Raw genomic sequence first — 15,189 nt, 5'->3', positions numbered from 1 at the left:
GCCACCGCCAACCTTGTCCACAGTGGGCCACACAGGTAGACCTTCCTTAAAAGAAGTACCCTGGTCTGGAGCGGCCTGTTTGAGACCAGCTGTGAATGTATTGCATGGCCTTGTGGATTTGTAAGGCTAGTTTCTTCCCTTGTCAGACCAGGGAGAATGGAAGGAGGTCACCCGGGGAGTACCTTGGAATTAGTAGTGTGTTGGTTAGAAACTAGCAACTGGCTCTTGGGGCATGGGTTTGAGAGGAGGGTTCTGCCCTGATTTGCACCATTCACCAGTTTCCTTGCTGTAAGTACTCCCACCGTGGCCAATTTCAAGACACCCAGACGTGAATCAGCTCGCAGAATTCCCGAAAACTTCAATCATCCGTTTCGCAGGCACTTCCACGAGGCCATTTAACAGCCATGCCCTGCCCACATTCACCCAGCTTCTCCCCCTGCTCCCACTCTTTAGACTTTGCTCCTCCTAAAACTGATTTCAGATCACCCCCATTCCCCTGTAGGGTCTCTGACCTTGTGAACGGTGACCGATCCTATTTCAGTTCCAGGTCTTTGGAAATGGCTAGCGAAAGAAACCTGTTTGGAAATAAACATTCATCCTCCAAACCTGAAGAAATGCAGAATTGGCTAGATAGGCCCCCATGAGCCACATAAATTTGAGTCATCCTCCCTTTCAAACCAGCTCTGGTCTCTCACCCTCTGAGCCTCTCAGGGCCCCTTGGGAGATCTGCAAATGACCGATTTTGATTTAATTTTTATTCTGAGCATTCATCTTTATCCCATCAGGGCCTTCCACTGCCTTTCCCCAGCCAGACAGAAGAGAACCTCCTTCACCCTTCTCTAGACGCTCATCTTAGTAAAGGCCTCTGCGGATTCCTTCAAGGACACCAGACAATTTACCTAGTGGGCTAAGTGTACCAGCGCACTGACATTTTACCCTCGGATGAGCTGTGTTGATGTAGTTGCTCCTGCTTTACGACTAGAGTACATTCTACAGCTCTCATGTTTAATTATAATCACCTCATTCAGATAGTTAAAGGGGGCTCTTATGTCTTCCCATTTCCCCTGGTTACCAAATCCTGCTTACGCATTCTAGGTGCCTTCAAACTCGTGAGGTAACAAACTACAGAATCCCTTCCCTACGCAGGTCAGCTGTCCTCAGAATGTACCTTCATGTACTCCTGTAATCCGAGGGAAAACGGGATCCTAACCTCATTACTCTGTGCTCTAGGCTTTCATTAATGCGTGCTCAGACAACATTAGTTTATGTTGGGATTTGCTTGTTTTTGTTGTTCATTACACCTTGGCTATATCAAGCAAGCCATCAACTAACGCACTGATATTAACCCCTGCATCCCCTGTTCTGCACTTACATTATTGATTGTGCTTTACTTTTAGAAGTGTTCAATTTTAACTTATTACATGAAAAACAATCTTATTAGGTATGCCCTATTGTCCAAATCTGTAAAGATCTTTTGGGTCCAAGTTTCTCATCATCCATAAATTTGTTGAGCATTTCCTCAGATAGCCTTTAAATCACCAAGAAAAATGTTGGGAAAAAAAAAATTACCCAAAGAAGGAAGTGTGTGGCCTTTGCCTAGAAACTTCCCCATGTTGACATCTGTCCTTTAGTTGTCTTCTGTGAGGTGTAATTCACAATCCATGCAATTGTCCACCAGGCTACATACAGTGGGAGATGCCTTGCCGAAGTTAACTATGCTGTATTTTCCTATAAAGCCAGTTTAATGAACTTGCCAATTTCTCCATGCTTTTCAGGCACTGCTCTTGTAAGCCAAGAGCCTAGAGCAGTGCTTACTGTGGCAGAGACTCTGGAAACGCCTGCAAATAAACACAATTTTGTTAGTGGGTGAGGGATGAGAGAATCTGGCCCGCAGTGTATACAGATCAGTGAAACTGTGACCACCATTTTAACTAAGTGTGCCCTCTTTCTCCATTGTGAAGTCTAGCACAGTACTTGCCTCACTCTTCCTTCATGCAGCATCTCTTTAAAGACCACCAATCCTAAATGCATACTGTTGAGAAAACACGAGCTCAGGCAAGTTAAGAGATTTGTCTGAGGTCAGAGGCTAATAAAGGGACAAGCATTTGTCTGCTGGCTCCCAGGCACCAAGCCTCCTGTGCACTGAGTTCACACATGTAGCCCATAGTGACAGGGATGTTTCTTTTTGACAAAAATGACACAGTATAGTAAAACACAGGTGTTTCCTTTATGGTGTCTTATTTTTCCTCTGCTATTCATTAATTCATTGATTCAACAAATATTTAATGCCTTCTAGTGACAGAATGCAACTGTTATGAGCCCTTGTGGAGTTTTAAAGAGGAGCAGAGAGAAAATAATTAAATATACATATAGTTTATGTTCATGTTGATGAATACACAGAAAAATAAAGCAAGGGGCAGGTGGGGTGAGGGGTGGCTGGATTTTTTTTTTAAAAAGTGGTACCTGAGCAGAGATATAACTGGAAAAAGCAAGATCTCTGCTGATGTCCTGGGGATATACACACACAGCAATAATGTGTGCCCTAATTTATTCACAAAATACTTTTTATTCTGTAAAGCACTGACATAGATCCTATTATGAACTCACAAGCTGTGAAATACCTGATTCCTTCCAAGCACATTCATTCATTTATTCATTTATTCTTCTTCTTGTCAAATGTTTTTGTCAAACTCCGTCATTTTTATTTAAGTATGGTCAGTTGAGTGTCAGGGGCTGGTGAATAAGGCCTTAGAGCCAGCGACAAATGTACATTCTGGCTAAGACCAGTGAGATAAGGGCTATCGTGGTATCAGGAATAGGTAGACAGAGGAGAATAATACAGATGTATTGATGTTATTCTAGGGGTCTATTTAACTGAAAGAAATATAAAATAAAAGAATTAAGTTCTGTAATAATTGTTTTCAAGAATTTTGAAGATACTGGACTATTTAAATGAAACATTAGACAGAAAACTCAATGTATTATATTGAAAGAAATTGGTATGGTTGGTATAAAATTGTAGGCTTTGGGATACCTTCAAACCCCTATAACATGCTATGAAAACCATTTTTTGAAAGTTTTTGCTATGATCAAGAGCATGCACCTATCTGTTCACTGTCCATTAAAAACTTCATCTTCAGTCAGTGGTGAATGCCTTTAATCCTAGTACTCAGGGAGGCACAGGCAAGAGGATTGTTGTGAGATCAAGGCCAGCCTGATCTACAAAGTGAGTCCAGGACAGCCAAGGCTACACAGAGAAACCCTGTCTCAAAAACAAAATCAACAATAAACAAGAAAAAATACCTTCATCTTCAAGTGATCATAAGCCAAACTTGCAGAGCCATCAAAACTACTAGGAGAGTTAGTTACCTCTTGACTTGAACTGAAAGGAACAAATAAAACTGTCCAAGTGAAAAATATTCAGCCTCTTTTTTTCCCTGCTTTTTAAAGTTATATAATCAAACTCATTATTGTCAAAAAGACTCATAAACAGGGGCTGGAGAGATGGCTCAGTGGTGAATCGCTCTTGATGCTCTTGCAGAGGACCTGAGTTCAGCCCTAGCACCCACATAGTGGCTCACAGCCATCTTTGGGAGACACACTGCCATCTTCTGAACTTGGAGAGAACCAGACATGCACGTGGTACACATTCATATATGTAGTCAAAACACTTATGCATAAAAGAATCATAAACATAATTGAAGTAGTTTATTATATTGTGGGGGGTTTTTGGGGGGGAGGGGGTTATTTTTATCTTTCTACTCCTGGGCAAAGATCACAACATTTGCTTTAAGAACAATCTCTAGATACACAGGTTTTAGTGGGTTTGTCCTATGTTGTATGTCTATATGAGTGAGTATATACCATGTGTGTCTTTTTGCTTCTGCGACAACTCACTCAGGATGATCCTTTCCAGATCCCACCATTTACCTGCAAATTTCATGATTTCCTTATTTTTCATTGCTGAGTAATATTCCATTGTGTAGATGTACCACAATTTCCGCATCCATTCTTCAGTTGAGGGGCATCTGGGTTGTTTCCAGCTTCTGGCTATTACAAATAAAGCTGCTACAAACATGGTTGGGCAAATGTCCTTTTTGTGTACTTGAGCCTCTTTTGGATATATGCCCAGTAGTGGTATGGCTGGATCTTGAGGAAGCGCTATTCCTAGTTGTCTGAGAAAGCACCAGATTGATTTCCAGAGTGGTTGTACAAGTTTACATTCCCACCAGCAGTGGAGAAGGGTTCCCCTTTCTCCACAACCTCTCCAGCATGTGTTGTCACTTGAGTTTTTGACCTATTAGTGGACTTGGGGAGTGGCATGCAAGCAGAGGGAGGAGGGAGGGTGGGATTGGGAGGGGAGGAGGGAGGGGCTTATGGGGGGATGTAGAATGAATAAAGTGTAATTGATGAAAATTAAAAAAAAAAAAAAAAAGAACAATCTCTCAGGCCAAGACAGAGTAGCTTTGCCTGTGATCCCAGTATTTGGGAAATGGAAACAGGAAGATCATGCATTCAGGGTAAGCCTGGGCAACATATCAAGTTTTAAGCCAGCCTGGGCTACAAGAGACCCTAGCTCAGTAAAAGAAAATAAAATTCTGTTTTCTAAGAGTGTTGGGCACCCATTCTCTGGTTACTGAGTTGGCTTTTTTGTTTGTTTGTTTTTTAGAACATACTCATTTGGAAAAAAAAAATGAAAAGACTGCTTTACTGTCCACAGTAGCAAATGAATAAATGGATATAACTTACCATGTGCAGCTCTCTTGCACACAATCTCCCTCCCTGGCCCAGGACAAGCCAAGGAAGACCCCTCACTCCACCATCTACCTTCCCTGTTTCTTCTCTCTGCAGATGACAGCAACTACCCAGCCACCTTCCAAGGCCCAGGCTGTCCACATCTCAGCACCTTCAGCTACCACCAGCACACCTGTGCCCAGTGCCCCCATTGACCCCCAGGCCCAGCTGGAGGCCGACAAGAGAGCTGTGTACAGGTAGGAGACTCTCCTGCAAGCCTTAGCTGAGATAGGAGAAGGCAGGCTGCCAGGTAGGCTCATCATGATGATGGCCAGCAGCAGCTTGTCTGAGTTTCCTCCCTCAGCTCAGAATCCACTCACCCCCGCTGGCCACTGTGGGTTTGCTTCTGCTTGCTGGAAGTATCTGTGATAGACATGAAGGTATGGGCAGTATCAGCCATGAAGACTCCCTTCCTGTCTCAACTGGGAAGATGGGGCCCTAATGAACATCAGAAGCCCTCAGTTCAGCCAACCAAACTCTCTTCAAAGACAATTCTCAATGTGAATTTGTCAGCATTCCAGGTAAACTGGGGCCACACTCTGTTTCATGCTGTCTTAGCAAGAAGTGTGGTGTGTGACTGTGTGGGCCCTGGTGCCCAGGTCATTGTCCTGAATGAGAAGGTGAGTGGAGATCAGGGAAATACCCATGGTGCCTTAACCAACTCTAGTTCTTGTGTGTGAGTGGTCGGGGACGAGAGTGTGGTTATCTAAAAACAGGTCTGAATGAGATTTTTATTGTTGTTTGTTCACAAGAATGTATTGACTCTGGCTCACATTCACCCGTGCGGGTTCCCATGTTCCCATGCAGCAGCAAACGCAACATACACCAGCAAGGCATACGTCATAGCTAATGCCAGTAACGCAGTATTACACAAGGAATAATGCACCCAGACAGGCAAACAGGAAGACAAATGAATAAGAAGATTGATTCCTCCCCCCACACCCCCAAGACAATGCCTTCATGGTAATGGTGGTAATTAGTGATGTTATTATCATTATCATCAGCATTATTTTTAGTTACTCAGATAAGCTGATTGCCTCTAATGCCAATCTAGGTCCTGCAAAAAAATAAAAATAAAAATAAAAATAAAAGAGTACCTGGTCCCTGACTTGAGCAAAAAATAAGCCAGGTCCAGCTGCCTGTGGGTGCAGGGCTCTACCCAAAGAATTTTGGGATCTATCTGTTCACAGTCACTCCCAGGGAGGACAAACCTGCCTCCCTCAGTGTCCCTTCTTCCCTCCCTCATACTCTCTTATTGAATAATTACTATTAATATTGCAGGCACTGTGATAGACTCCTGGGAAAGAGAGTGACGTAGGAAGGTAAACATCAGTACTTGTCACCCCAGGAACCAATAGATATGCAAATAAGAAGGCACCATTGTGTACTCAGAGCAGCTGGACAGACTTCCTTTGTGAGGCAGTGTTTGTGGCTGGCTTGCTGGCTGAGCGAGAGACTCTGCCAGGTGGAGAAACACGTAGGCTAGCCCTTTCAGGAAAAACAGAATTTGCTGTGGTATAGGATCGGGATGAGCCAGTGGCCAGAGCAGCCTGGGAGTGAAAAGAGTGATTTACACAGCTGCCCATAAGTGAGCCTGGGTAACTCATGTAGGTGTCTGCCTGAGAAGGGAGAGGAAATAAAGTGACCTCTGCAAGCTCCCCTGGTGGCCTGATGGCTCAGGCTTTCCTCGTAGTGCTCAGTTTAGACCATGACTACTCCAAGTGTGGTCCATGGAGCATCATATGGAAGCTGATTGGAAAAACAACATCTTGGGGCTGACCCAGACCTCAGGATTCAACATGTGAAAGTCACATGGTTTGGGGGATTCATTTGCACCTTAGAGGCTGATCGTAGGCATCATTTCAGATTCATGGGGAAGGGGTGTGTGCTGAGTATAGATCACAGAGAGTACCTCTGATTGAGAGGATCTTTGGGGGCTGGAGAGATGGCTCAGGGGTGAAAAGCACTGGCTGCTCTTCCAGAGGATTCTCAGCACCCACAACGGTCTGTAACTCTAGTTGCAGGGGATCCAATGCCCTCTTCTGGCTTTGTGGTACACAGGCCTACATGCAGACAGAACACTTATACACACAAAATAATAAAGTAAAACAAATAGTTGCTCTTTGGGAGAAAACACCAGGGTGCTTAAGGTGCCCCCCAAGCAGACTGAGCATGGTTCAAACAAAGCCTCCATCCCCAACCCACCGGCCTTCCTTCCTCTGATCCTCTCTCATCACTGCCCCTTGGCCACAAACATAATTACCTTTGTGCATCCAATCATGATATATGCTAGGAATCAAGTTTCTGGAAACCCAGGGTTGGTGCTACCTCTCACTGAGCCTGAAGGTTCCCGACAGACTCAAGCAGCATATTTAGTAAGCATCAACAAGGGAGCCCTGGGAGCACCTGGCACCATGGCTGGCATAAAGCAGGGCTGCACCTCTCAAGGCCACTGCAGCGAGATCCACGGACTCCAGTGTTGGTATAATGTTCTTCTGGAATGTATACACCTCACCCTTGTTCATTCAAATGCTGATTCCCCCCCCACACACACACACACTCTCTGGTTTCCATCAGGGCATTGCATTGTGATACTTGTTCTAAGCATCACCTGTCTCAACTTTGTGTAAACATGCCAAAATGAAACAACCAGCCACAATGTTGAGCAATGAACAGGAAGGAGTAGGAGTGAAGGGGAGGAGCCAGAGGACAGGAGAAAGGCAGACAGTGGGAGGCAGAGGAGAGAGAGACTGGGAGAGAAAGAGTTGGAGGTGAGGTCTTGGAAACGAGCGGAGAATGAACTGGACAAAAAGCAAGTATAATGGGTGAATCTAAATGTTAGGAAACTATGAGGGCTTGGAGGTTTAGGATGGAGTAACAATTGCCCAGCATTGTGTTCTAGGTTAACTAAATAAATCATAGTCTCTGTGCGGTGATTTGGTTATACAGCTGTTTAGAATTAACAGCAGCAGTTACTAAAAGATATATCAATAGTAAATATTAACCACCAAATACAAGACTCCAAAGTCTTTCTCAAGATACCAGGCTCATGCTGCACCCATGCCAAATTTCAGAAGAGGTGGCACACTGCTCCTTGACACCTGTCCACCATGTCACTTGAAGTACGACTCAAACCTTTCCTCAGTCAACACTGCTTCCTGCTTACCCCTTTTCTTTCCCGGGGCTAGCCAACCAAAACCCTTAGCATTTGCCCAAGGTGGACTTGAAACCATCTGATCCAATAAAGGGACTTCTAGGCAAACATGGTTGTCTGGCTCCTCACAGCTAGTTTGGAGCTAACACCATGCCACTGCCCAACTCCCCAGCTCTGTAGTTCTAGGCCCAGAGCCCCCGACTTGTCTCCTCTGTTCACACCTCTCCTGTTAGTACCATCAGCCCTCTCTGCAGCCATTGCTTAGATGCCCAGCCTCCTGTAGGGTCGGTAATTTTAATTAGATTTGCCTGCCCGGGGGCACTTTGGTTGTTCCAAAGCACGTCAGGGAGTCCACATTATATGTCAATAAATGTAACAAGACCCTTTCCATTCAGATTAGTGCCCAGCACTACTTTTTTGGAAGTCTTCCCTGTGGCCCCTTCAAGGACTATAGATGGAGAAAGATGGGGAAAGCCCCCTCCCCTGACTTCTGCTGACAGGCAGAGGGGCAGTGTGACAAAGGGGAGAGAGCCTGCCAGTGCCCCCAAGGTTTTATTTGTGTATAAGGAAGTGTTAATGAAATGTATTGGTTCCCTTCTGATCTGGAAGCTGGGGGAGGGGCCGAGCAGAGCCTGTCTTTAATTGGATCATACCGGAGCATCATCTGGGCTAATCAGCAAGGCAACCAGGAGCCCGGGCTCAGATTAATGATTTCAGTCTAATCCAAGCAGATCCCATGATTGGATGCACATCCTGGGTAATTGTGTTTGTGGCCCAGGAGCAATGATGAGAGGGAATCGGAGGAGGGGAGGCCCATGGAGTAGGAGGTTTAGGTTTGGATGGTCCTCAGTTTTCTCAGCCCCACACCCACACCTCAACTCCAATGCTTCCTCCCAGAGAAGTTCAAATTTAACTTGGGACTGCAGCAGCCCACCTGCCATGCTGCAGGGTGGTCAGGTGTCAGGTGCGGTTTGAGACGGAGGGATTAGGATGCAGAGCAGAGATGGGGCCAAGAGGGTGAGGTTAATCCAGCATTCCTCCCCCTCCTCCCCTCCCGTCTCCTTCCTTCCCCTTTGAAGTGTGTGGGTTCCCATGGAAACCGCGATGTCCTGGGGAGCAGAAGAGTGGCAGGGAGCTAGGCTGGCCAGGTGCAAGTGGGGGAGGAGGGTGACTGCAGAGCGTGCTCTGCTAAGGTTTTGGCCGTCCCTCCTAGGGCTGCGAGAACCTCTTTGAGAGCTGTGACCCAGTGGCAGTGCTGAAGTTACCTGTGTTAAATAAATGTGGGCTGGAGGCCTGAATAGCAAGAAAATAGTAACGCAGTTGTGTTTTGCTTCCCCACTAAAAATCACTGGGGTCAGCTGCAGGATCGGATGAAGAGGGTGACTCCTCTACCCTGTATTCCTTTGTGCCATTATTCAGACAATTAAGTGGATTAACATCTGGATCAACATTTCTGTGCCCTCCACTCACTAGACTGTTAACTCCATGAGGACAAGGTTGGGTTCCTGTCTGTCTTGCTCAGTGAGTGTCGCCTGCACTTTACACAAATCAGCCTTAGCAGCCTGGGCAAAGAGTGTGCTGAATTGTTTGTTGAGGGGATTAATTAAATAGGTTAGACAGCACCCCATAAATAAACGGTGGCCGTAGGTTGGTGTGCTGGCAGTTGCCTTGGGGGAGAAGCAAGGAGTGTGATTTGTAATATTTGCCAATTTCCGTGTTGTGAATGCCCCTTCCATGATCCACTCAAAACTGCTACTGAGGAGTTGGAAAGAAATCGACAGGACTCAGCCTTGCCAGCGTGAAGTGCAATCCCCATACGAGGAGCCAGGTCACAGACACAGTCTCTATTTACAAATGGGGGAAGGGAAATAATCCCGAGAGCAGATTCTGTGGAGTAGCCTTGATCCTACACTCCTGGTTCTGTCCCCTCAGGTCTAACACTGGAATCTTAATTGGAAATGTTCTCTCTCTAATGACCTAATGCTTCAGAAAGTGCTGATGGTGGGGAAGGGTCTGTGTAAGGATATAAGCACCGTGCTCCACCTGAACCCCAAAGACAGAGAGTTTTCTCTTTAGGGGATTCTACAGTACTGTTTCCGTCTGCTTGCGGAAGCCAGCTCTCACCATCCAGCCTCGTCTAAGAGCCTTTGCTGGTGATGGAACTCCTTCATGGCAGTTCCAGAAGCCCTGCTTCAAACCCTTCTTTCATCTTCTTTTTCTGCTCTCTTGTCTTAGAATCTTGGCTTTTGCATAGTGCATGCTTGAGACTTCAAATCAGCCCCCCAGTTCCCATGAACCATTCAGCCGGGAGCCTCCACCCCGGAGTTCTCTACCCCCTGAGATCTCACAGTCCAACTGTCACTCAAGAAAGCAAGGTGAATTCCTAATGGTGCTATGTATATATTATGCTCATCCCTGTTGCATCCAGACAGGGTTCCACTCAAATCCACACCTGTCAGGGAAGGGAGGAAACAGGACAGTGAGCATTGGTCTGATCACTCCCATGAGACCATCCTAAAGGTCACCGAATCCTGAGGCTTGATCCTCACAGTCCCTTTCGCTGGAGGTGCAAATTCAGCTTAGCAACCCATGCTAGGCAGGGGAAATAGAATAATGTTCTAGAAATAGACGTGGTGATAACTAACTTTGTCACCTCTGGTGAGTTAATCTCTCAGAGCCTCCATTTTCTCCACTGTAGAAAAGAAAACACTAATACCCAGGATAAAGTTACATAACAGTAGGTAATGCCCAGTGCAGAGGGCAGTGCGTGCTGAGTTGGCTGGAGGGTCTTAAGCATAGGCCCGGCTTGTGTGGCTTTGGCCTACTCTGTTTGAAGCATTTGGTGATGTGGGCCTAGGAGTTAGGACCACAGCCTTGGCACTTGCCTGGTTTGCACGCTGGTTCTACAGTCGGGCACTAAGTCTGTCTGTGTCCCAGCTTTCTCATCTGTAAATGAGAGTGAAAGTCATACTATCTCGTCATCAGGGCTGCCACGAGGATTAGATTGCACAGGCAAAGGCTTAGGAAAGAACCTGAGTGGGGAGTGGCTCAAGAATAAAGTGCTTGCAGATCAAGCACGGAGATCTGATTTTAGATCTAAAAAAAAAAAAAAAAAAAAAAAGGAAGAAGAAGAAGAAAGAAAGAAAGGAAATATAAAAACAGGGCAAGGCTATTGTAACCACAGGGGCTTCTTGGTTGAGCAGGTAGGTCCTGGGCCCTCCCTGGCCAGCCAGTTTAGGCTCAGGACAAGTGAAATACCCTGCCTCAAAAAATAAGGTGAGGACTAGAAGTGGGAGACATCTGACGCAGACCTCTGGCTGCCTCATGCATGGGCAAGTAGGAGCGCGCATGACCCCCTCCCCCATACATACCTGGTACATGTTCTTGGTAGGTGTCATCTGCTCTTGGACATTGGAGCAAGCAGGGTGAGCAGGCTAGGAAGTAAAGGGCAAGGGCTCTGATGATGGGAAGGGCCTCCTAATCAAATGGTTCTCACTCAAGCATTTCTTTGGTGTGTACGGTGTCTATGTAAAGCATTATGTTAAGTCCTGAAGGCATTACAAAGAAGAAATGTGAGGAGGGGCAGGGGAGGGACATAGAAAGTAGCTGAAATATAAACTTGGCGCAGAATAAGGGCTCCAAAAAGTATCCAAGCATCTGATTTAATGCATCTGTCCTGTGTGGGAGAGTCACTTTCCCAAGGGAGGCAAACCCTGAGAGAATGGCATCACAGTTGCCCTTCCAGGGGCTGGGCTGAGAGATGTTAGGAAGTCAGTGCCCCCAAGATCAGGCTAGACAAGCAGCGGGGTGGGGTTGTCCTGTTGTGACTGTCCTCTTCAGCTTCCTGGCCAGGACCCTGGGAACTGCCACTTCCTAACGATGCATCATTGAGGGAATTTGTCCACCCTGTGACCAAAGAGTGTTCTGGCTACAACTAAATGACCCTGGAGCTTAACTCTCTGTCTTCTGGTGCTGTGCTTGGTCCTTTATGGAATGTGTTGGGTTAGGTGGCCTGAGAATAGCATGAAAGAAATGGAGCCATTCCAAGGAAGAAACTGGGACCAGAGCTCTAGGCCAAGGCCTCTGAAGTACTAGGTACAAGGAACAGATGTTCCAGGCTGTGTCCTTGGCTAGGCTTTATGAAATAAAAACTTTAAAGCCCATTCCATGTTCTCTGAAGCAGCTGGATTTGCTGGCATGGAAAGTACCATCTTAGCTAGTGGCTGTCATCAGGGTTTCCGGTCTACTGGAGCCATTATCTGGGAAGTGATAGCATGCTCTAGTTTCTTGAGTTCCAAAGGGAGCCTGTTCTATCCTCTTCCCACTGGTCTGAAGGCACTTGGCCCAAGCTCAGCTTCTGCACAGGTTATTGGAAAGCCAGTGCAGTACTATGCCCAGAGGTGGTAAGTGCTGTGACTCTACCATTAGTCCTAGTCTACGTAGAGCTGAATTGTCCACAGACTGTGCCCTCATCCCACCAAGACACAGCTTACTTATAAGAGATCCAGGAATTCAGAAACCCCAAAAGTGAACGGATCCTCACAAGTGTGTGCACTGCTTGGTACACAGAGACCTCAATGACAACAGGCTACAGCTGTGATGCTCAGTCCACTGACCCTCTTTACAAAAGGGAAAGTAGCCAGTACTGTGTCTCCCTGATAGTGCAAATGGGGAGGGGAGCAGGGTCAGAGAGGAGCGAACTGGGGCTTTAGAGCTCCTGTTTCAAATGACTTTTCACCGGGGTTCAGCTGAGCCAGCCCACTTCTCCTTTAATCAGTGATGCTCTGCATTTGTTAGACAGTGGTCCATTTCATGGTCATGTGGAAAGAACACAGACTAAGGCTTCAGGCTTCTGACTTTATCACTGAGCAAAATCACAGAGCCTCTTTCGAAAGGCTTTTCTACTCCACAGAGTAGACATTCAGTGAGAAAATGGAGCTCTGTAAATGCTGTAGCCCTGTCACATTCCCATACAGAAATGTGACTGGCAGAAGAGGTACTTCTGGAAACCTATCTGATAAAACAGAGATTTCTTGTTTTGGCACAAAGTGTTGATGCTTTAGGATACACAGAGCCCCAAGATACACAAGATTCAAGGATGGTGGAAGAAAAGGGAGAAGGTGGGGACCAGTGAGGCAACTCAGCAAATAAAGGTGCTTGCTGCCAAGCCCCATGAGTTGAGTTTGGTCCCCAGAAGCCACATGGTACAAGGAGAAACCAACTCCTGCAAGATGTCGCTTGACTTCCCCGTGTACACCCACCCATCCCCTTAAATAAATAAATGTAAAAACAATCAAAATTACTGCATGGGTGAGAGGGAAGAGTTCAGTATTTGGGTTCTCCACATCCATGTTGTAAGTTTGAAATCACTTCTTAGTTTGAGGAAATCATTCAAGCACATAGCATGTCAATTTGCTCTTCAGTAGAATGGGTGTGTTAAGGGCATAGGGGTGGATTAGAGTGTTTGATAAGAGCTCTTTACAGTTCAACAAGTGCCACCAAATGCATGTGAATGGGTGCTCAATTCCTGCCAGTGACCAAGGTGAAGTGGATAGAACTCCCTTCACCTCCCTAATCGGGTCTTCTTCAATATGGCCTGTTTGTGGAGTGGATGGATTTCTGGAGACCAGGATAGAAGACCTCATTAGCTGCCTAATCTCAGAAAAGCAAGTTCTTTCCAGTGCTTGTTACTTGTGCTTTTCACGGTGGGGAAGGAGTGCCATGTTAGGTTTTTTTTTTGTTTTTTGTTTTTTAGTTTTTCAGATTTTTGTTCTTGTAGACTGGACTTAGCATCCACAATTGAGATTTCATATTGATTTTCTTTTTGATGTGCCTCTCCCTCTCTAAGTGTGTGTGTGTCTTTGTCTCCCTCTCTGTTTCTCTGTCTTTCTCTGTCTCTCCCTGTGTGTGTGTGTCTCTCTCTCTGTTTTTCTATGTGTGTGTGCATGCACATGTACACAAATGTGCATAGAGACGGAGGAATACAGATAAGACTATGACCTGCCTGGGTCCCACACTCCCCGTCCACCCACCTGGGGGGAAGAGATTTGGGTTCCAGCCCAGGAACCCTAACAGATGCAGCTCCAATTTAGTAACAAGAAAAAGTCCTCTCCAAGGCAACCCAGGCGAGCATACCGCCCACTGGGCAGGACTAAAAATAATCCTGCATGTTTTCAACGTCACACCTGAAGTAAAAATACATCCAACCAGGGGCTTCTGGCTTGTTCTCCCCACCCTGCTCTCCTCCCTCCATCTGGTGCTTTTGAAGAAGTAGAAGCTGAACACGCACCTTTTTTCACACCCAGCCCCGAGACCTTCCACCCCTCCCCACCCACATACTCCCGGCAGAAGCGGGTCCTTTTGCAGTAACTGAGTCCACAAGCTGTCAGATGGCTAAATCTGATTCGAGCTTGCCCAGTAACGGCAGATCCTAAGCCAGAAAGAACTTCAGTCTCCTGTCTCAGAAACCTTGTCTCTGTGGTTACTGCTTGCCTCATTTGAGTCTTCCCATTCATCAGTGGTCAAAGCTTTATTGATCCCCTGCTAGTGCCACTCTCTATCTCTACATTCATTGGAAATTCAGAAAGTTACCGGGTCACAGACAGCAGTTCCTTACAGCATGCAGTAAGGAAGATGGTTCTGTGTACAAAAGCTATGGTTAGTAGAATGAAATCGGAGTCATAGGAAAATTCTTACTGCTAACACTTTTTTTTTTTAAAGAAAATAAAGGACCTTTGGCTGAGCATGGTGACTTATGACTTTAAGCCCGGCATTCAGGAGATTAAGACAGGAATATTGCTGGAGTTTGAGGGACAGCCTGGGCTACATCATAAGTTCAATGTCAGCCTGCGGACTCATAGCAAAACCCTGTCTCAATAACTCAAAAGCAGCATAGAGAGCAGGAGACATCACTGCCAAGAGGCTATTGTGAGTGACTGTCATCAGAGGGACAGCAGAAAACGCTGTGCCCCTCACATACGGCTTGCTTAGAAGAATCCATCAGAAAACTAGAAAGGGGATCCTAGACACTGGAAGCGTGATGTCTGTCTGGCAAGATGGCCCAGCTTGATGCTCAAGCATGAGAACCTGAGCTCAGCCCCTCAGTATCCGCGTGAAAGTTGGTGTCACAGTGCCTGACTGTAAGGAACCACCAGCACTGGGGTAGGGCAGAGGGACAGGCAGGTCTCTAGGGCTTGCTGACCAGCCACTCTAGCTGAAGCAATGAGCACTAAGCTCAGCAG

The 15,189-nt window shown here is 46.2% G+C and overlaps 1 protein-coding gene across 8 annotated transcripts in view; it reads left to right on the top strand.

Moving 5' to 3' along the window:
* The window catches only part of Pknox2 (PBX/knotted 1 homeobox 2), a 262,649-nt gene that overhangs the window by 190,645 nt on the left and 56,815 nt on the right, over nucleotides 1-15,189 (top strand). For all 8 annotated transcript variants that reach the window (XM_060371696.1, XM_060371701.1, XM_060371692.1 and 5 more), the window contains one exon: nucleotides 4,852-4,991. In XM_060371696.1, the coding sequence (XP_060227679.1) occupies nucleotides 4,852-4,991 (140 nt within the window). The remainder of the gene's footprint in view (nucleotides 1-4,851; nucleotides 4,992-15,189) is intronic.

The sequence above is a fragment of the Meriones unguiculatus genome, chromosome 1 (genome assembly GCF_030254825.1).
Source record: "Meriones unguiculatus strain TT.TT164.6M chromosome 1, Bangor_MerUng_6.1, whole genome shotgun sequence".
Classification (NCBI taxonomy): Eukaryota; Metazoa; Chordata; class Mammalia; order Rodentia; family Muridae; genus Meriones; species Meriones unguiculatus.
The sequence above is the reverse complement of the archived record's forward strand: the minus strand, read 5'-3'. Positions and strand labels throughout refer to the sequence as shown.